Source organism: Salvia hispanica, chromosome 6 (genome assembly GCF_023119035.1).
Source record: "Salvia hispanica cultivar TCC Black 2014 chromosome 6, UniMelb_Shisp_WGS_1.0, whole genome shotgun sequence".
In the NCBI taxonomy this organism is placed as follows: domain Eukaryota; kingdom Viridiplantae; phylum Streptophyta; class Magnoliopsida; order Lamiales; family Lamiaceae; genus Salvia; species Salvia hispanica.
Window position 1 is genome coordinate 40,611,270 of NC_062970.1, and position 20,550 is coordinate 40,631,819.

General features: G+C 39.5%; 4 protein-coding genes and 1 pseudogene across 10 annotated transcripts; 4 read left to right on the top strand and 1 right to left on the bottom strand.

Annotated features, from left to right (window-relative positions):
* LOC125196567 (imidazoleglycerol-phosphate dehydratase 2, chloroplastic) lies at positions 1 to 4,751 on the top strand. 5 transcript variants are annotated; one of them, XM_048095134.1, is made up of 9 exons: positions 1 to 73; positions 173 to 308; positions 394 to 518; positions 824 to 928; positions 1,142 to 1,234; positions 1,766 to 1,840; positions 2,030 to 2,092; positions 2,530 to 2,639; positions 2,774 to 3,040. In XM_048095134.1, the coding sequence occupies exons 2-9, from the start codon at positions 245 to 247 to the stop codon at positions 2,799 to 2,801; spliced, it is 663 nt and encodes a 220-aa protein (XP_047951091.1). In that variant the 5' UTR covers positions 1 to 73; positions 173 to 244; the 3' UTR covers positions 2,802 to 3,040. The 5 variants fall into 5 exon arrangements, with proteins under 5 accessions (XP_047951091.1, XP_047951090.1, XP_047951089.1 ...); XM_048095133.1 differs by having other exon boundaries at positions 3 to 83; XM_048095132.1 differs by adding an exon at positions 4,178 to 4,751 and having other exon boundaries at positions 8 to 308; positions 2,774 to 2,841.
* A 1,774-nt stretch (positions 4,752 to 6,525) lies between these two features.
* On the top strand, positions 6,526 to 10,162 carry LOC125192649 (FRIGIDA-like protein 4a). Of its 2 annotated transcripts, none has more exons than XM_048090271.1 (4): positions 6,526 to 7,535; positions 8,644 to 8,819; positions 8,980 to 9,102; positions 9,535 to 10,162. In XM_048090271.1, the coding sequence occupies exons 1-4, from the start codon at positions 6,665 to 6,667 to the stop codon at positions 9,895 to 9,897; spliced, it is 1,533 nt and encodes a 510-aa protein (XP_047946228.1). In that variant the 5' UTR covers positions 6,526 to 6,664; the 3' UTR covers positions 9,898 to 10,162. The 2 variants fall into 2 exon arrangements, with proteins under 2 accessions (XP_047946228.1, XP_047946227.1); XM_048090270.1 differs by having other exon boundaries at positions 6,528 to 7,535; positions 8,980 to 9,519; positions 9,940 to 10,162.
* Positions 10,163 to 11,155: 993 nt separating this feature from the next.
* On the top strand, positions 11,156 to 18,547 carry LOC125193950 (fanconi-associated nuclease 1 homolog). 2 transcript variants are annotated; one of them, XM_048091907.1, is made up of 16 exons: positions 11,156 to 11,294; positions 11,464 to 11,611; positions 11,703 to 12,184; positions 12,262 to 12,366; positions 13,220 to 13,481; positions 13,579 to 13,641; positions 13,911 to 13,985; positions 14,091 to 14,209; positions 15,492 to 15,562; positions 15,642 to 15,729; positions 15,820 to 15,960; positions 16,044 to 16,249; positions 16,430 to 16,703; positions 16,795 to 17,448; positions 17,825 to 18,028; positions 18,098 to 18,547. In XM_048091907.1, exons 1-15 carry the CDS (start codon positions 11,196 to 11,198, stop codon positions 17,936 to 17,938), a joined length of 2,901 nt encoding a protein of 966 aa, XP_047947864.1. In that variant the 5' UTR covers positions 11,156 to 11,195; the 3' UTR covers positions 17,939 to 18,028; positions 18,098 to 18,547. The 2 variants fall into 2 exon arrangements, with proteins under 2 accessions (XP_047947864.1, XP_047947865.1); XM_048091908.1 differs by lacking the exons at positions 17,825 to 18,028; positions 18,098 to 18,547 and having other exon boundaries at positions 16,795 to 17,621.
* Positions 18,038 to 19,019, top strand: LOC125195347 (annotated as a pseudogene).
* A 32-nt stretch (positions 19,020 to 19,051) lies between these two features.
* LOC125193951 (preprotein translocase subunit SECE1) lies at positions 19,052 to 19,678 on the bottom strand. Its single transcript, XM_048091910.1, has one exon. It carries the CDS (start codon positions 19,652 to 19,654, stop codon positions 19,172 to 19,174), a length of 483 nt encoding a protein of 160 aa, XP_047947867.1. The 5' UTR covers positions 19,655 to 19,678; the 3' UTR covers positions 19,052 to 19,171.
* Positions 19,679 to 20,550: the final 872 nt, after the last annotated feature.

Sequence of the window (20,550 nt, forward strand, 5' to 3'; positions counted from 1 at the left end):
GAATAGCTAACTATATATCCCTCCCACCGCGCACCACCAGTCGTCGCCGCTCTCCGCCGTCCATTTCGCCCAGGTTCCTCCGCGTATGGAGCTCTCAATCCCTCACCGTTCCCTCATCCATTCCAATTTCTCTCACTCGCGTCTTCGTAACTCACCACTTCATCCCTCGCAGCGTCTTCTCCTCCCCGTACACCTTCCGCAGCGGAAGGTACACATCCTCTCCACTCACCTTCCATCATCTTCAATGGATCCCACGGTCACTCGCGCGTCCGACGATAACGGCTCACCGGCGGTAACTACAGCTCAAGGTTAATTATTAGTTTTTTCAACTTGATTTTATGACTATTATTTGCGATGGCGGTGGTGCCTCTGATAATTGCTTGGGAACTGCAGGAGGAAGAATTGGAGAGGTTAAGAGGGTTACGAAGGAGACGAATGTGAGTGTGAAGATTAATCTGGATGGTGACGCCGTGGCTGAAAACAACACGGGCATTCCTTTCCTCGATCACATGTTAGATGTAAGTTTATACTACGGAGTATTAATTATATGTTTGAGCTTTATGAGCAGAAACTGTTTAAACTTGAATATGTTTAAGGAGCTGATTATCCTGTATCTCCACTCATTGTTAGTTCAGTTTTGTAAAACATGAAGCTTCAGTGATTGAAGTAATCAGGGTGAATTGCTTCGGTTTTAATTTCAGGCAATTTCTATGATTTTTTGTCAAACTCCAGCGTTTGTTGAAGCATTTTTGATAATTTTCTATGATATGGAATTGTTGATTAGTTTTGATGAAGGTTGATATGTCTTTTCTTATTGTGTCAGCAACTTGCTTCACATGGATTATTTGATGTTCACGTGAAGGCTGTTGGGGATATTCATATTGATGATCATCACACAAATGAAGACGTAGCCCTTGCAATTGGGACAGTAAGCTTCCAATAACAGTTTCAAGTGTTTTAGTTGGAATCAATATTGACCTTATGGCTTATGAGAGATACATAGACTGTGTTCTTTTGTTTCAGTTGCTACTATGATTTATTGACTTTTGCTTAGATTTTTAGAATCCTCTCATTGTTTGCCTGTTTATTTTGGTTGTTTAGTTCTGAAAATTGGCATCGGCCACACTGACTGTTCATGCAGGCTATGCTGCAGGCACTTGGTGATAGGAAAGGAATCAACCGGTTCGGGGATTTCTCAGCTCCTCTTGATGAAGCTCTAGTACATGTTTCACTGGTATGATACTGCAATGGTTCCAACTCTGAAAGCACATGTGATAAAAGCAAATGCTATATATATATACATATGTAGGTGCATAAACTTATCAACCCTATTTCTTTAATATAAGTAGCAGACATTATGATTTGATTAGGGACAGTCATGTCTTCTTAATTCATCTCATTGCATTAATCTCTTATCCGTTCTACTATGCTCTTGCTACCAAAGTTTACAGAATGCGAATGGATCTAGATATTTATTGGCATTGGTTGACACGATATAGGTCATGTTATACTGTTGAATAACAAGCCTTCCATTTTCTATTTATAGTATAGAATTTGTAAGCATGCGCCCCTTCGCCCCGCGTTCTTGATTTTTACCTCATCGTCCCGGAGCGCGCCGCGCTCCTGGAAATGGATGTGGTACATGAACACATCCTTTAGGCACTATAGTGTTTTGAGAATTACCATGTTAGAAATCTGTTTTCATCTCAGTTAGAATATGATATTGTATAGTCATTCTACAATTTTCATTCGAATTGTTTTGTAGGATCTATCTGGAAGGCCACATTTGGGTTATGATCTGCACATACCAACAGAAAGAGTAGGAACTTATGACACACAGGTATTCTTTGCTCTGTATGTACTTGAATTCCCCTAGCATTCCATTACTCTGTTACGCAATCTGATCTTGCCTTAAACCGTTGCTTTGCACAAAATAATATGTTCTTGATGGCATAGCATTCCATTACTCTGCTACGCAATCTGATCTTGCCTTAAACTGTCAATTGATTCGAACATTTTGCTTTTATAGCTGGTGGAGCACTTTTTTCAGTCCTTGGTCAATACCTCTGGAATGACACTACACATACGACAGGTAGATATTGTTCTTCATATAGATTATCTTGAGTAGCTGGTTTAGTGATTCAAATTTCCAGTGGTACGTTTCATGACATTCTTTCCAGAAAACTGAATGCAATATGGTAGCTCCAAAGCTTTAGTGGATTAGCACAGCACAGGACATTAGCCTGCTTATCTTATGGGAACTGCTACATTGAAGAGCATACCTCTAGTTTGCTTGTATTGAATTTGCTTTCAGCTACCAACTTTTGGTATTCTCACAAAATCTATTCCCCTGACATTGAAGATTATAAGTTTTATCTAAACCCATCTTATTATGAATTAATTCTTCAGACACTCCTCTATATGAAAGAATCAGACATGATGTGATCAAAACTTATTGAACCTTAGTAAAGGTGGTGTACAAATTACACCTATTATTTCAGAATACTGAATATATTTGTTTGGTATTAGCTTGCTGGGAAAAATTCTCACCACATCATAGAGGCAACTTTCAAGGCCTTCGCAAGGGCTCTCCGGCAAGCTACAGAATATGATACGCGTCGTCGTGGAAGTATTCCAAGGTCTGATTTAACCCCCCAAATTCAAACAAAAGTCTTCTGCTAAGTCTTATGAACCAGATATTGTAGCTCTGTTAGGTTCCCAATTATACAATACTTTGTGGGTCAATCTCAATGCTTCATTTCTCTGTTTGTAGCTCGAAAGGTGTTCTTTCACGCACGTGAATACTTCATCGATTGTGCCAAAAGCTTGACGAATGTCTAGGTACACACTCGAAACAATAATCCTCATTTTTTCAGAAAGGAAACTGCTTTAAGGTTTTGCTGTGTGTGCATCTCTATCTCATCTTTTACATCCTTTTCTCATGCATTTTTGTAATATAAAGTCAATGTTTTATAGCAAAAATATTGAACCCTTGTGTTCTGATTGATGTTTATATGTGGATTACTGTTTTTGTTTCAAATGTTAGCCACTTATTGTTTTGTAAATGTGTGGGCCTAGATTTCCTTGAATAAATAAGAAAGCAATCATTTGGAGTGAGGTCTTAGTAGAGTCAAATTCAAGTTTGATTTAGGATAAAATCAATGATGGTTATATAATGTGGAATCTTATACTACCAAGTAAAGAAAAAGTTGAATTTGAAAAGCAATAAACTTCACACTTGTCCAAATAGAGAAATTTTGTGTTTCTTTGTGTTATTTATAAAAATATGAGTACATAGAGAAATGATTGAAAAAAGAAAAATACAAACATTTTTTGCAGTTTATATTGTACCGTACGTGCATTTCAAATGCAAAAATACTAAAGTAGATGGAATGACATAGACTTGCATTGACAAAGAAGTTTGTATTTTTGTGTTCATTGTGATATTGATTTTGTGGAAGGCCTATTTCCTAGAAATGGACATAAAGGTAGAGCTAGGAAGGGTGGAGAGCATAAAATAATATTGCTACAAAACAAAATAGTCTCATAAGTTGGATATTTTAAGATTTGGGGTAGGATCAAATTTATGCAATGGATGTACTATCTTCCAAAACAATATGACAATGCTAGTGACTCATCTTAAGATAAACTTTGTCATTATTTTTCTTGTTTAATTGTACCTATAGCTTTAATATGTTTGAATTGGTTGATTAGGTTGGGTAATTCAATAATGGTACTTAATTTAGTAATTTTGTCTTGAACCTAAAGTTTTACCAGGACTGCCCATAGGCCTAATGTAACTAGTTTTGATATAATTTTATATGTGGGCCTGGTTTTGAGTTTTGCATGACTCAAAAATTAAAAAAAAAAAAAGGAAAAAAAAGAAGCTTATGCATGTATTCCTTCGGTCGTTTTTTATTTAAAAAACACGCTGCTAATCGAACTCAATAGGTACATGAATTATGATTCAAGTAATATCTAACTACTTGTACAAAAAAGGTGGCAAATGTCGTTACAAAGGCCCTAAAGCTACTAGGCTCATTATATATGCTATGTGAGTTTGGTCATCTCTCCCCTCTATGGTCGTAATATGACCTAGTTGCGTGATCGTCTGCATATGTAATTCAAGCCACTAGAAGTCTCAAAATTGTCGTAATGGTTTTGAACAATTGCTCGGATTTGAACACACTTTGTTCATCGTTGTAGAAAGCCTCATTTGCCCGTTGGAGAATATCATCCCCAACTATGGCTGATCGGCCATATGTTATGATGCACTGAAGCCCACAAGCCCAGTGCTTGTGCATATGATTGTAATCATCTCAAGTGCCATTCCGGTTATAGCTTGTTGTATTTTGGTTATTCTGGTCTAGGGTTTTGGTCCGTATTGGAAGTTGCCTTCTTCCCCTTTCCTACAGGCTACTGCAACCCAACCTCACACTGGGTCCAACCCCATTTGCGGCTAGGTTGCTTTTGCCAATACTACATAAGAGGAGTAGATAATGGGAGTGTCCAATTAGGAATTTAGTATGGCACGATCAAAGTGGAGTATAAGTCTTGGTCCATTTGCGACATATGTGCAAGTGGCTAGCCTACCTATAATCGCCCATATCATATGTATATATAGATATAGATGTGTAAATATAAGGCCGGCAGCGTCTTTACTTTATCTGACTGCAAGCATGTGGTCGTCAGTGGAGAGTTGGGCCACCACCCTACCGCCACGCCCCCACCACCACTTTTCGACCTTTTCAGCCTTTTATTACTTTTCTCGTCGATTTCCGCGAAAACTCTTTTATTTTATAATTTTATTTTCCCTCTAATCCAACAAAGATAGTGCTCCCTCCATCCTCACCAAGTCATAATACATAATTTTTTTAGTACAAAGATTAAGAAATTTTATTGAAAGTACTACTCCATGAGAGAATGAATAAAATATAGGAGAGATAAAGAGAAAAGTAGATAATATAGAATTACGCAAAAGTGATTGAATGTTTTGTTTTTTATTAAAAAAGAAAATGAATTAATTTAGTTGGGATATTTTAAAAAGTAATAGCAGTACTTATTACTCAACTTAGTTGAAACGGAGGGAGTAATTATTAGTTCAAATTCATTTTCCAATCATCGATTTTGCATTATCTATTTTTTTAACGAAGGAAGCAAACTTCTACTTAAACTCCCCATTTCGATAAAAACTTCTAAAACAAGTTCATTATTTATAAAATGAAGCTCATGTCACTATCTTTAATTTGATATTAGTACATGGTAGTATTTGACACCATGTTGAATTACATTATTTTGTTAGCATAAGGAGAACAAAAGAGGTAAAATGCGAACTTTCACTGCCTATAATTAATATGATATCTATGAGCTATCTCGCGCTTGTTATCGGATTTAGTGGGAGACATTATATATTAAAAAATTGGAGTACATACTACTATTTCTAAATTAATAAAATTAGAAATACTGGCTATTTTTCGACGTAAATCTCAAGCTATATTTTAGAATGATAAATGCACATGTAAAGAACTATTATTAATTACTTTTGAAAAATAACTGCATAAACAACTACTCCATAAAATAGTAGGAGTACCATAAAGTGTAGTACATGTTTCCTTCATGTATAAAAACTTAAACTATACACGTAAATGTTAAGACTCGTTAAAAAGTTCATTTGTCCTCGGCTGCTGATGCTTGCTTTGACAACAACTAGACTCATGACCCATCCCACCTCATTGACCACCTTCAAATAATGGTCTTAACTCTTAATTGATGTATTTGTATTTCTACCGACAAACACTCTATTTTATTAGTATTAAAACTAGAAAATTTTTACTAGTAGTACTTTTAAAAAAAATTGTATGGATAAAATCAGTTAAAAAAACCAGTGAAAACCACCCAAAACATTTCTGTTCTAAATTTTATCAACTGACACCACCGTTATGAACAAAATAAAAAATTGGAGATCTAGACACTAAATTCGACAATCTAGTATTTATTGTTACTTTATTAATTTATCTATCCGACAAAGATAATTGTAGACTCTAGTGTACATTCTACTAACCCATGTTACTGACATTCTTGTCTACGTCAACAGTAATAAATTATGTACCTCCACTAGATTCGATTATTTTTATGCTATTTAATACCCTGCGTCCATCATTTAAAATAATTATTTTAGTAAATTAAGAAATTATTTAATTTTATAAAGAAGAGTAAATGAAATACTACTATGTGATACATTTTTAATACTAATTTTACAACCGATTATAAATATAAAAATTAGTAAAATGTGGGTATGCTATAGTAAAAATATAATAAAATAAATAATTTTTAAATTATGGATAATTCAATATAGCATAATGGAGTAGTAGCTCTTTAAATAATGGATAGAGAAAGAGTATATTTGGAAATAATTAAAAAATGATACTCCTTCATGTAAATTGTAAATAATCGATCTGCAATTTTGCACCCACTTCTTCCTGAAGCAGCTCAACACATAAGTTTCACCCGACAATTTACACCCGTCTCCCTCACAATCCGCCAGCTCATCACTCTCTCTTAACTTTATCTTCCCTACCACCATCACTTTCTCTCTCCACAATTTCCCTAGGGTTTTGATTTCGAACCGACTTCTCTGACTCAACCTCCAAATTCGTTAATCACAATGGCCGATCCAGGCGACTTGACTCACCCGCCGCCGCCGAGTTTCGACGATTTCCAGCGCCAGACCTCGCTGATGACTAGCTGCACTCTCCTCTGGAAGGAGCTCTCCGACCACTTCACCACCCTCGAGCAGGACCTAATTAAGAAATCCGACGCGCTCAAGGCCAAGGTGGAGGCCCTAAACCAGGAGACGCAGACCTCTCTCGAGGCGCTCGACTCTCGCGAGTCGTCAATCTCGAGATCGCTCTCGATCGCGTACGAGACGCTCGAGCAGGCCACCAAGATGTCGATCTTCTTCTCCGCCGACGAGGACAAGGCGGAGGTCGACGATTCTGACGGTTTGCTGCTGAAATTGAGGGGATTCTGCCGCAGGATGGCGGCGAAGGAGTTTTGGATCTTCGTCACGTCGCGGAAGAAGGAGCTCGAGCTGTTCCGATCGGAGCTGCCGAAAGCCCTCTCCAGCTGCGTCGATCCGCCGCGGTTCGTGCTCGAGGCGATCTCGGAGGTTTTTCCGGTGGCGAGCAGCGCTAGCAATGGCTACGATTTGGGGTGGGCTTGCGTGCTGCTGCTGGAGACGCTGATTCCGGTGATGGTGGATCCGGTGCTGGGGAAGGAGAGGATGCTGGTGACGCCGAGCATCAAGGGGAAGGCGGAGGAGATAGCGGAGGCGTGGAAGAGGAGCCTGGAGGAGAGGGGTGGAATTGAGAATGTGAAGACGCCAGATGTGCACACCTTTTTGCAGCATTTGGTGACATTCGGGATTGTGAAGGAGGCGGATGTGGATTTGTACAGGAAGCTCGTCGTCGCCTCTGCGTGGAGAAAGCAGATGCCGAAGCTCGCCGTTTCTCTCGGCCTTGGTGATAAGATGCCCGGTAAAAAAATTTCTTTCAATCATTTCTTGTTTAAAATTTTGTGCGTGGATTTAGTGAAATTAGTTTAGATGACTACTACTTGAGATGGAGGTGGGGATTTCTGTGAGTTTTTAGGGCTTTCTTTTTATCTTATGGTGTAATTTGTGGAAATGCAAGCCTGGGCTCTGCTTATTCTGGTATACTGGAAATGGGGGCAATCGTTGATTTGATAACCCGGCTTTGCTGGTGAATATATGTGTTGTGAATGGATTTTCTTATGTTACTTCATTTGGCAAGATTCTGTGGCTTAACTTTGAGGGAAATGGTGCCAGTTTCTGAGGATTTGAGTGTTTTGTAGTGAACATATTGTAGTCTGTAGGTATCGAAGTGATGGGATATGTATCACTACCATACTAGTCTTGCTCCAGTTTGGGATATCGTAGTCAGGAGCATATATCCCAAGAGACAATTGTCATAATGTTTTACTATCATCAGCCACAGACTGTGAGGCTCTCTTGTTCTATAATCTGATTATTAAGTACTATTAGGAGTATTCTGTTTCCATCTTGTTCCTGTATGGTTTATTGGTACGCAGGCGTTTGTAGCATAGATAGCAAGATATATTAAACATCTTCGAACTAGACTTGGAGAGATTAGATATTGAGTTCTGTTAGTAGCTTTCCTACTTTAGTTGTTTTCATCGGATCCACTGTCCCTTTGTTGTGATGTATCCTAGATCCTGCTGCCTAGAGGCTAGACTTGAGCATAAGGATCTTATTCATCAATTTTTCTGCTCTTGGTATACCTGGATTTGTATTTGCATCACATGTGTCATAGGGTTTCTTGATTTTTTTGAAAGTCTTGCCATCTGGTGTGGAAGTCATGAGAGGAATTTTTCCTACTTGCATCAGACAGTGGGCTCTATTTCTGTTCATTGGCTCATTACCAATGATCGATAATTACTTTACACATGCTGAATTTGCATTAGAAGTTAGTTCGAGTCCTGTTCACTTGTTTCATTTATCTTTGTTGATTATGCTTAGCAATAGATGCTTTGATCTTAGTATGACAAATGCCTATGGCTATGATATATCTGTAGTGTCTCAGTGCTTTGATGCCTTGTCTATAGATATGATTGAAGAATTGATTGGAAGGGGACAACAAGTTGACGCTGTTCACTTTACGTACGAAGTTGGTCTAGCTGACAAATTCCCCCCTGTCCCGCTGTTGAAGGCTTTTCTGAAAGATGCAAAAAAGACAGCCACATCCATCTTGGAGGACGCCAACAATTCAGGACGTGCATCAGTGAGTTTTTCTTTCGAGCCTAAATACTGATTTGTTGTTAACTTGGAAGTTCTGTGACTCCTTTTTGACGTTGTACTCGAACTGCTGCACTGGCAGAGTGAGACCGTCTTAAGTCTTTTACGAAATTTGCAATGTTCATTGACACGGTTCTCCTAAACAGCATATGGCAGCCAAGAAAGAGCAATCGGCCATTCGTGCTGTTCTCAAGTGCATCGAAGAATACAAACTCGAGGCTGAGTTCCCACCGCAAGACCTCAAGAAGCGCCTCGAGCAATTAGAGAAGGTCAAGATTGAGAAGAAGAAGCCAGCGAGCCCAGCAGCCAAGAGAACACGTGCCAGCACCGGAGGGCCCATGCCCCCAGCCAAGGCAGGCCGTTCGACCAATGCCTACGTGTCATCTTTTCCGTCTCCTCCCACGTACGTCAGGTCTCCTTCGTCACACACCCAGTATTCTCCAACTCCAACTGCAGTCCCGGCATACCCAGCAAGCTTCCCGTACGGAAGCAGAAGCCCCTCGTATGTATACTCCCCGGAGGCCCCCCCTCCGGCCATCGTGGGATCGTATCCTGTCTCTCCGGTGAGCTTCCCTGCCTACGGTGGATACAGCAATGGGATGGCACCTGCTTACCAGCAAGCTTACTACTGATCGACATGACTGGGGGGTGACTACTGATATGAAGATGACAACAATCCAAATCCAAATCCAAAAGAGAAGGTCAAGATTGAGAAGAAGAAGCCAGCGAGCCCAGCAGCCAAGAGAACACGTGCCAGCACCGGAGGGCCCATGCCCCCAGCCAAGGCAGGCCGTTCGACCAATGCCTACGTGTCATCTTTTCCGTCTCCTCCCACGTACGTCAGGTCTCCTTCGTCACACACCCAGTATTCTCCAACTCCAACTGCAGTCCCGGCATACCCAGCAAGCTTCCCGTACGGAAGCAGAAGCCCCTCGTATGTATACTCCCCGGAGGCCCCCCCTCCGGCCATCGTGGGATCGTATCCTGTCTCTCCGGTGAGCTTCCCTGCCTACGGTGGATACAGCAATGGGATGGCACCTGCTTACCAGCAAGCTTACTACTGATCGACATGACTGGGGGGTGACTACTGATATGAAGATGACAACAATCCAAATCCAAATCCAAATGTTTATTTTGCAAATGGTCTGTAATCACTAACCTTTAATGGTAGCTTTTTATGGTGTGTTAATCTTTTAATTACTGACCTTGACGAAGGGCAGACTGTATTCATCTTTCTGATTGTTGAAATAGGTGGTTGTGAAAAGTAATTAAGAAACCAACGGTAACCAGGAACTACTAATACTAGGAACCATGTTTCTCCTTGTTTAATGCAGCTTATTACATGCATTTAGATAACTTCTTGATTACTTAATCTTGCTATTCTGAGTAATACACATCTCTATTGTTGCAGCTTGCAATATCTCTATTAACATCAACAACTGAGCGTGGAAGTTCCATACTAGTACTATATTTTTTATTTGTAAATAAACCATCAAATAAATGGGTTAATTAATTTGTATTGAAAATCAAATTCTGATAACTAATTCAAATTATTTGACTACCCTCATACTTTTTATGGAGTACATTTTTTCATTTTATCCAATAACAATTTACACTAAAAATATTACTAATATTTCCAAACAAAGGGTTAAGTTTGTATAGTACTAGTATTCTAAACACTCTCGCCCAAATTAGCTTATTCACAACTTATCTTAAAACAAGGTTTATTCATATCTTCATTGTTAAACTTATGACAAAAGAAACATCTGCTGGTGGTGTCATTAGGAACTCAAACGGATAGTGGTTTTTGGGATATGCCCGACGCCTTGGGGAAAGCTGTGTGTTGACTGCCGAGTTATGGGCTATATACGATGGCTTAAAGCTTGCATGGAAACAGAAACTTCAAAATGTTGTTGTGGAATGTGACAATATCACCGTAGTGCTCATGGTTAACTCAAGGAGGAATGAAGGCTGCAACTATAGCATTGTTAGACACATTTGGGCTTTGATTGATAAAGAGTGGCATGTAGAGGTTAAACATGCCTATCGCGAAGCAAACCGGGTGGCAGACTTTATGGCTAACTGGGATTTGAAGATGCACAAGATCTTTCGACTGCTAAACGATCCTCCAGGAGACGTCGATCATCTACTTCAGCTAGATAAGATAGGTGAGCCTATCTCTAGAGCTTTAGCTCTCCTCTTACGACCAAAAAAAAAATTGTTAAGAGGTATTTTTTAAATAGATTATGTTTTGGGAATAATAAACGTTTTCCCAATAAAGAAATGGGATTTCCCGCTTGTTTGGTTGGGTTTATAAATAAACTGCACATTTTAGGGCTTTCATCCAAACCAGTCTCCGCAAATGCTTACTGGGCGCGAAAGCTTGCTCAGAGTCATCGGCAAACGACGCCGTTTTCTCCCCAATCGCCGATCCCTGCTCCACGCGGCCTCTCCCTCTCCGGTAAATACATTCGCAGCCGCATCTAATTTCATTAATTTTTCAAATTTTCAATTCAATCGTCGATCAATCTATCTATTTACCATGTGATATAAGGTGTACTCTCTGTGCTTTTTATCAATGCGTAAATATTGTTTTTTTTTTTTTTTTTTTTTTTTTGTGGAAACGGCAGAGTTCGAGCATATTGGAGAGAAATGAAAATGTCGAGACAGATTCACATGAGCAAAGACCCGACGGCGATGCTGCTGAATCGGTGAATTGCCCTGTCTGCGGGGCCGCACTTCCCGGCGCGGATAATGCCCTCATCAATTCTCATGTAGGTGAGGTGTAAGTGTAGGCTTATCGAAATCTTACGCTATATTTGTTTTCGTTTGAGCTATGATTTGAGTGATGTTGGTTTGATGGTTTCAGATGATTGCCTTGCTCCTAAAGGAAGTAAGCGGAAACTCAGTCAGGCCACCCTTTTTCAGTTGAACTTCTCAAGGTCCAAAGCTAAATTGCACTCTCCGCAGCTAGCCAATGAACTAGTTATTCCAAGCGTGCCTGATGAAACGACCACTGTAGATTCGATCCATGACTTGAATGGGTTGGGCTGGTCTGATGAGTATGCTAACAAGGGTTTGGAAAACGATTTGAATGCAAATCCTGAAGAAAAAATTATTTGCAAAGGCACCGCTAGTGATAAATTTGCCTCGCCATCGTTACCATGTGACATTGGTGAAGGGCGTAAAGATGGTGTGGATGAATTTTCAGATGATTATGACATATCTAAGGTTGTTATTCCAACTCTCATTGTTGGCCGTAGGTATGGAAGTAGAGAGTCAGTAGATCCTCAATCAAGGATATGCCTCGTTAGAGACCATGGGAATGTTAATGATCCAAATGCTATCAAGGTTTAATTTTGTTGAACTTTTGTATTATTTCCTATTTTACTTAATTTACCAATAAAAGAGTGTTATATATTGACCAGGTACTTTGTGTAGATTGTGGATCTGATAGCATTTTGGGATACATACCCCGAGAATTAGCCCAGTACTTGTCTACTCTAATAGAGAAGTTCCACTTTAACTTTGAGGTAAAACAGCTATATTGTGGTACAAACTTTACATACTGATATTTGTTTCTTGCTGGCAATTCTTATTTGTGTGAAACATTTAACCTCTGTATAATTGAAATTTCTGATAGCCTCTGAGGGTGTATCTTTTTTTATGTTTGGCAAAGATAAAACTTTTGTTCCTCTGAACAGCTTCATAGTTATGGCCTCTAGGCTCTATGACTGGGCCTGCACAAAGTTTTGTAAATATGTTGGTGCAGAAGAGTAGGCACATTTTATATATCTTATGTGGAAGTTCCAATTACATTAACAGAAGGCAAAAGACACATAGTTACAGAGATTGAGGATGTACTTAATTGACCTGTCTTGTTATAGAATAGCATATAAACCACTGATGTGAAGTTCCTTTTTAATAGCCTTGGAGAGATCCTTATTTCATCTCTTGCCCCATGCCCACGCCTCCATCAAAGATGAAACTCACCAATGTCGCCAATGAGATTGGAAAAGGCTCTTTTTATTTTCACTCTTTCTAGTGGTTCAAATGTCACAGAAAGATATAAAATCACTCAATTACCATCTTGGAGCTTATAGGGTACATGATAGTTGACAGAAAAGAAGCGGTAGAAACAGGAAAACTAACTGAAACAGAACAGAAAATAGAGAAGAACAGAGAACAAATGACTAGATTGAAGATAATAGAAAATACAAAAGATAATCCTCAAAAGATAATAGTAACGGTACTACCATCCTAAAACTAAACCCAAGACATTCTTCTCTTCTATTGAGCTATTACTAAAGAGAATGGAGGAAATGCAGAAAATAATATCTCTTGATTGTTGCTGGCTATTCTTTTGATTTAGATGAATATATGCAGGGCAGTATAACTTCTGTACCACAAGATCCTCGCACAGCTATTCCAATTCAGATTGTATGCTCAAATGTGGAATTATGCGACCAAAAATATTGCAATATGCAAGAATTTAAGACTATATGGAAACATGTTTTACGTGTCGCTGAACTTGCAAAATCAAATCCATCTGGAATTACCAGGTATCAGCGTAACCTGGAATTGCTTATACAAGAGGTGTTAAAGAGTAACCGACATCTCTTCACAGACAACGAGGTGTCTTTGTTAGGTACCTTACTAGTGACTTGTTTCTTTGATGAAATCTAGTAATTTCTCTACCTCTCTGGCACCTTTTCATGGGGTCTTGATTATTTTATTTTCTACAGAAGCATTTGACTCGCTTCCTGATGATAGTAAAAGACTCTTTCCTCGGCTGTATACACGCAAAGGTTTTATGCCAATCTCACAACTTTCTTTTAGTCAAGTGTATGCTTCTTGGTTGTCTGTTAGTGATGTCAGATTGCTTTAGTGGGTGTGATAGATGCTGTAATTAGTTTTACAGTTGATGAATGTTCACTTTCCTGCTGATATGTCCCTGTAATTGTTTTAACCTCCTCCCCATTGTTTCCTTGTCCATCTATCTCTTTCTAAATGGGAACTTATAGGTTTTTCATTTTATCATACTACTTGATAATCTGAGATATGTTTATCCCCTCAGGGCCCTGGTTTCGGATGTCTAGTATGTCATATGCTGAGATAGCTGACCACAATCAAGCAATTAAGGGGCTTGTAGGTAAAAATTGGTTTAGTAGATATTGCATTGTTTAAATGTTATTAACTGATCCAGTTATTTGATACCATTGTTCAAAAGGCTCATTATAATTGTTGTTCTCAATAGAAGCTGGGTATCTGTGCTCATTTTTGCCAAGGAATGAACTAGAAGAGGATGATATAGAGGAAGCTTTGAACATACTAAATGTTGATGAGCTGCGGGAGGCTCTGTTACTGGTTAACAAGGTTTGTGTTTTGTCATGTCTTTTGAGCGGCATTAGTGTTTGCAATGTGTAGCCGCATTGAGACGGAGATGTTAACTAATCTTCTTTTCATCCACCAATGCTGATGTTTCACCTAAATCCTATTATCACATTTCAGTCTTTTTGTATCTAAATTTCAGATAGACATGAAAATAAAAGCCTATGGTTTGCTTCTGTAATGGATGCACTATCTTTGAGTTTCAACTTTCAATTATAGCATGGAGTGAGTTCTAGTGGTTTGAGCTAATTCTTTTACTATTAACTCTGGTTTTCTTACTCCTGGTGGAAATGTTAAATTTATGACAGTATGTGCCTTTACTTGAGGCAGTGATTTGTGGGTGACTCGAAGATTAACAAAAACATTTATAATTGTGCCTATTATTTTGAGCATCCATCCACTAATTGCATTTTTCTGAATCTTCATAGTTATTTTTGTTTCTATACCATTTTCTGCATTTAGACTGAACTTTGCATGCCTAATGCTGACACAGATTAGGAATGGGTGTATTCATGTCATTGTAGGTTGTCTTGCTCTATGTTTGGATGACATCTCATCTGCAGTTTGTTAAAAATATGACATCATATGGCTTACTTTCCAGAAATCTTCCAGTTCATTAGTGCAATACATGAGGATCATAACAGATGGTTCATTCTAGATGTATTTGAACCGTAGCTTATGCTCCGAAATTGATTTGGCTTCTGATGACTACGCAAAAAAAGAACTTTGTGTGGACAGATACGGGTCGTACATCTCATAATTAGGTCCAGCTACCTTATCTAGTTTATCAAGAAAAAAATTGCGAGCTTCAAAAAACATTTTGAGTGTAAATCCATATGAACATTCAAATGTTTCCTTAATCTATTTCGGAAATGTGTTCATCTGGGTAAAAGTTTCACCTCTTTTTTATTTTCATTTCGTGTTCTAATACAAAGTTATTCCCTTGTTAATCAGAACTCTGTATTTTGGATGGTGGTGGTACCATTAGTTTGATTCATTTGATTTTTCTTAGTTTGTTTCACAAAAGGATATTGCATCCTTTTGTTGATTGCTTGGAAAGTAGCATTTTTCTCTGAAGTCTAGACCCTTACATGACTAATGAAAGATCTTCCCACATGATTTATACATGATGGATAACACTCTGGTGATTAATGTGTCACTTGAACTTTTTCTTAATTAGAGAGTTATAGTTTTTCTTTAGTCGGCAGATGCATATGCTGATGTTTCCTGTTAATTGCTGATTTTCTTTGTTTCAACTGAAACTCAGAAATGCATTCATGGTACAAGGAAGCAAGACTTCATTAAGTTGCTGCTATCATCAAACACAGGTGGTCCTTGGTAAGGTAACTTTGATCTACATCATGAGTCTGTCAAATTTGACTACATCTCTCACATGATTCTGCAATTTCTCGTTCAGTTTTGACCTCCGAGGTTTTGTTCTAGCTAAAACTGGTTCCTGTGTAAAAGTATCTCCACTTGCCGAACTTCTAGTATGGCGAGCTGAGGTGATTATCTTCACGTCACTTCAAGTTGTTAGTTAGTCTAAGAGGCTCTTGAATGGGGTACATTTTAATCTAATTTTGTTCCCCTTGCAGAGGCTTTTCTTCCTCAACGGAGAGCAGGATCTGTCAGCCTTTTTGCTAGTGGACTTGGGTATTGTAAAATATCCTTCTTATAGATGTATAATCTCAGAGCCGATTTTTCCAAATAGGAGCGATGTGCTATCTTATGAAGAGGTATGCTTAATTAATGTCTCAGACCCCCAGCTGCTTGCATCAGAACACCATTCCTTTTATTGAGGACTGCCTTATAATTATAGGCAATTGAAATTTCACAAATTATGGTGGAGTCTCTTGACGAGAACGACATGGAGTTGGTCTTAAGATGCACAGACATATCTGTTTCGCGCATGTCAACTTGTTCAACTGGTGGATCAAAGGACTCCTTTTTATCTCATTTCTCAGCCTCATGGGTGTACTCGAAGGTGGTCTTATTGGGTGTGTCCTTTCTTGAACGCGAGAAGAGGTAATGGTGTATAAATTTACACTCTCTTATGCCTGCCTGCTCGTTTGCATATCTTTTCACTGAAGCTCTAAACTGAAAATTAAATTGGCATCTATTAATACAAAGCTAATCAAATTAAATGGTGCTTTTGGGGAATCTTGCTTGTAATATGGCTTTTGAAGTTGCATCGTGCTTTGACAGGTACACTGAGGCCATTGATTTACTCAGGCAACTACTAAATACATTCACTTCAGATAGAAGAAGGGGATATTGGACATTGCGGCTCTCTGTTGATTTGGAACATCTTGGGCGTGTAGATGACAGCTTGCAAATAGCTGAGGGTGGTTTACTTGATCCATGGGTTCGTGCTGGTTCACGAGTAGCGCTGCAAAGGAGAGTGCTGCGGTTGGGTAAACCGCCCAGACGCTGGAAAATACCCAGTTATTCTAATTCAGTCAACCGGAAGATTGTTCAGGCACAAGTCTAAACATATACTTCTGTTCTTACCATGATAATAGTTCAATCCATCCCATTAATTTGGCTGCCTTTGGTCTAACAACAATCAGGTTCTTGTTCAAGGAAGACCGTTGAATGGTAAAATAGGAGCGAAGAGCATCTTCTACGGTGAGGATGGAGAACGATGTGGAGTAGAAAAGCTTGCACTACAGTATTATGCCGGGGAAGGAGGTGGTTGGCAAGGCGTTCACTCAGAGAGTGGCATTTGGCTTACGATTTTCGGGATCTTGATGTGGGATGTCGTTTTTGCTGATGTACCAAATGTTTTCCGCACCAAATTTCAGACTGCACCATTGGATCTCGGGACAGATAGCTTCTATGAGACCAGAAAGAGCCTCATAGAAGCTCAGTTGGAGAAAATCCGAGATGGCATGGCAGAGGAGATGCTCATCACGACGTGGGAGTTGCATGTTGGAACTGCCTGTCGAGGGGTGAACTGGGAGAAGCACTCGCTGGCTGATCTTCGAGTTGCTGCAAAATGCATCGGAGGTGCGTGCCTTGCATCCATCTGCAGACATCTGGCTCAGGGTTACCGGAGCTGGTCCAGTGGCATGCCTGACTTACTTCTGTGGCGTCTCCACGACTGCTACAGAGGCGAAGCAAAGCTTGTGGAGGTGAAGGGCCCCAGGGACCGACTCTCGGAACAGCAGCGCGCGTGGTTGCTTGTCCTCATGGACTGCGGCTTCCATGTCGAGGTTTGCAAGGTGACTCCAAATCCGGTAGCAACATAAATAGCTAAGGCATGGCTATAGATACATTATTTATTTGTATATACAGATACAAAAACACTCTTTTCTTTTTTCCACTCGATTTGTGTTGTATAATGGTGCAATTCACTCTTAAAATAAGTTAAATTATGAGTTTGATAATTTAATTATGTATTGATCTAGAAAAGGACTTACAAAATGTATTTAATACTAATATTTTAATATTCGTAAAAACAAAATTGAATCTAATTATGCTTGATTGGGTCTGACCATACCAACGAGGGGATGGTCACAGAAGCAAACGATGCCGTTTTGCCCAAACTAATTCTGTCACCGATCACCTCCACCGGAGGACTTATTGTATCAATTACAGACGCGGTGCGCTCCTTCCTCACCATATCTTCCACCGATTCACGCCTATCGGAGGATCTCAGGCATCTTTCTTCCTCGCTTAGCCTCCAGTCGACTGCATCATACCAATCCCTGAGAACGATCTGGTTCGGATCCGAATCTGGCTCCAGAGCCGATCTATCCTCTCTCCTGGCCGGCTCTACTTTCGTCTTCACCAGCCCTGAAGGTAGTTTCAATGTGTTTTCATGGTAATGTATTTTGTTTTAATTTTGAGTTTTGGTGGTATGGTTGATAGAGCGAGGAGCTGAAGGCGAGATTGAGAAATCTGGAGGAAGCAGCTGAGAGGAAGGCGTACCATGAATTGGTGAAGGATATCACTCCGAGGAAGCCTGTGAATGAACCTTTCTCATCTTACGAGGATCAATTAGGCTTCGGTAATCCTGTTGTTTCTTCGCTTTTCATTTTTTTCAATTCAAATCTAAACTGCTGAGCTAGGCAACATGGTATTGATGATGATGATGATGATGATGATAGCTCCATTGAAGGATTTAGGATGTCTTAATTTTCAATCACGGAAATGCGATTTACCGGAAAAGTAGCATAGAATTCTTATGCTTCAACTATGAGATTTTCATATTCGCCATTTGATTCCTCGATGTTTAGTGAAGAAAGTGAAACAGTTGGCCTGATCAGTCTTTCCAGATTTTGAAGCTGTGATTATTGTAATTATCCGTAGTTTTGCCTATTCTTCTGCATTTCTCTCCTTGCCTCTAATGATTCGAGATCATTTCTTGGATTCACTGTGGATTTTGATGATGTGATATTGTTGACAACCTTCCAGGATTACACGTTGTGGTTACGATGTTTACTGGAGTTTTGCAGCATTCCGAGCCCTGTTTGGCCAAAGTTCTGCCATGGTAAGTTTCGTTCTTTATTGCTTGTTGAAATCAAAGAAAAACGAGTGGAATCTAGTTTAGGCGTGTTCTATGATCATATGCATACTTTCTTGATGGAAATTGATGTTGCGGTTCTTTACTGTTTAGAGTGTCCTTGGTCTGGCCGGGGCCATGCTAGTGGAAACACTTGTATTTATACTCAGATATTCGGACCTAGGTAGTGAATCATCCTCATCTTCTACTTCTCGTCCCTCCAATTTGACATGCAAGCTTGTTGGTACTACATAAGTAAGCTCCTACTTCAGCTCCTACATAAGTAAGCTTGCATATCGTATATTGGTACTATATTTACAAATCACAACATTAGAAATTTGACATTTCTAGTAAAATTTCATTATACTAAACAAAAAATAAGCTAAACAAAATAGGCTCAAAAAAAAGGAAAGGGGAAAAATAAGGTCGAAATGAATGGATTATCCAAAGAAATCCTGCACACCTTTTCCGGCAAAAACGGTATCAGAAATCTCGGCCAAAACGGCATTGACAGTGAGCAAAACGAGACTGGATCCGGCGATGACCCCCAGCACCACTCCCGTCGTCCCCAACACTTTGCCGAAAGCAGGCCACTCGATTTCCCTAATTTCCTCAATCACTCCGCTCACGAATCCGCTCTCCTTCTCCTTCTCCTTCTCCTGCTCTCTCTCCTTCATCGCCTGCTGTATCTCCTTCCCCAATTCCGTCATTTCCTTCCTCTCCTCCGCCGATTCGGCAGCGGCGGCGTTCTCGTCATCGGCTGAGGCTTTGGGGACGCTGGTGAACTGGCGGCGCCGATTGGATGCGAATTGAGGGAATTTAGGGGCGTGTTTGAGGAGGATTGTTGTGGATTTCGGTGGAGCAGTGGTGATTGGAGAGGCGGAGGGGAACAAGGGTCGGATTTGGGCGATTGGAATTGCCATTGCTTGGCTGTGAGGAAAGTGGGGTGATTTTTGTAATTTTGTGATTTTGTATATATTATTAAGTTTTTGTGATTTTGTGATTTTATATTATTATTATTAAGTTTTTCTTATTTTGAAAAATGAGCAACGTTTAGCATAGAATGTTTAATTAGTGCTTAAAATGTATAGAATGGATCCATTTTGAGAGTTATATCTTTCTATATTATGCATACTGATCGTTTAGTCACACAAGGTTTCGATCATATGATAATTGCTCTAGACAAAGATTTAAATCAACTCTTTTTTCATCTTCACCTGGATTATGTGGATTCAAAACAGGAAAATTAATATTCATAATTTTTTGCTTAGAGCATCCACGATAAGCACGGACTAGCCATAGGCTCGCAATAGACTAGCTAAAAATTTCTCTTGCCACATCATCAAGGACTTCTCACAGCCCAGCAATAGGCTTAGCCAAACAAATAAATTAACAAATATGATTTATTCATTTTAATTGTTGGTGTTTATCAAATAGGAGTATTAAAAAAATGAAGTGCAAAAGTTGTAAATATAGAGTACAAATAAATAAAAAAAAATTCAGTTAGCCTATCGCTCTCCACGCAATAGGCGGTCAGCGATAGGCTAGTGATCGGCTAACACCTATTGTCCGCAGATGACTGCTTGTCCGTCCTCCAGACGTCCGTCGCGTTAGCCTAACGCAATAGCGGACGTCCACCACATCCTTCCCACCAGCCTATGGCTAGTCCGTGCTGACGTCCTTTATTGTGGATGCTCTTAGACTATCTCCATCCGTGACCCTCACTCAATTCAACCCCCATCAACTTTTTTATTTCCATCAGTGACCCCAACTCAACCCAACCCAATTAAATATTTTCTTTTTCATATATTTTATATTA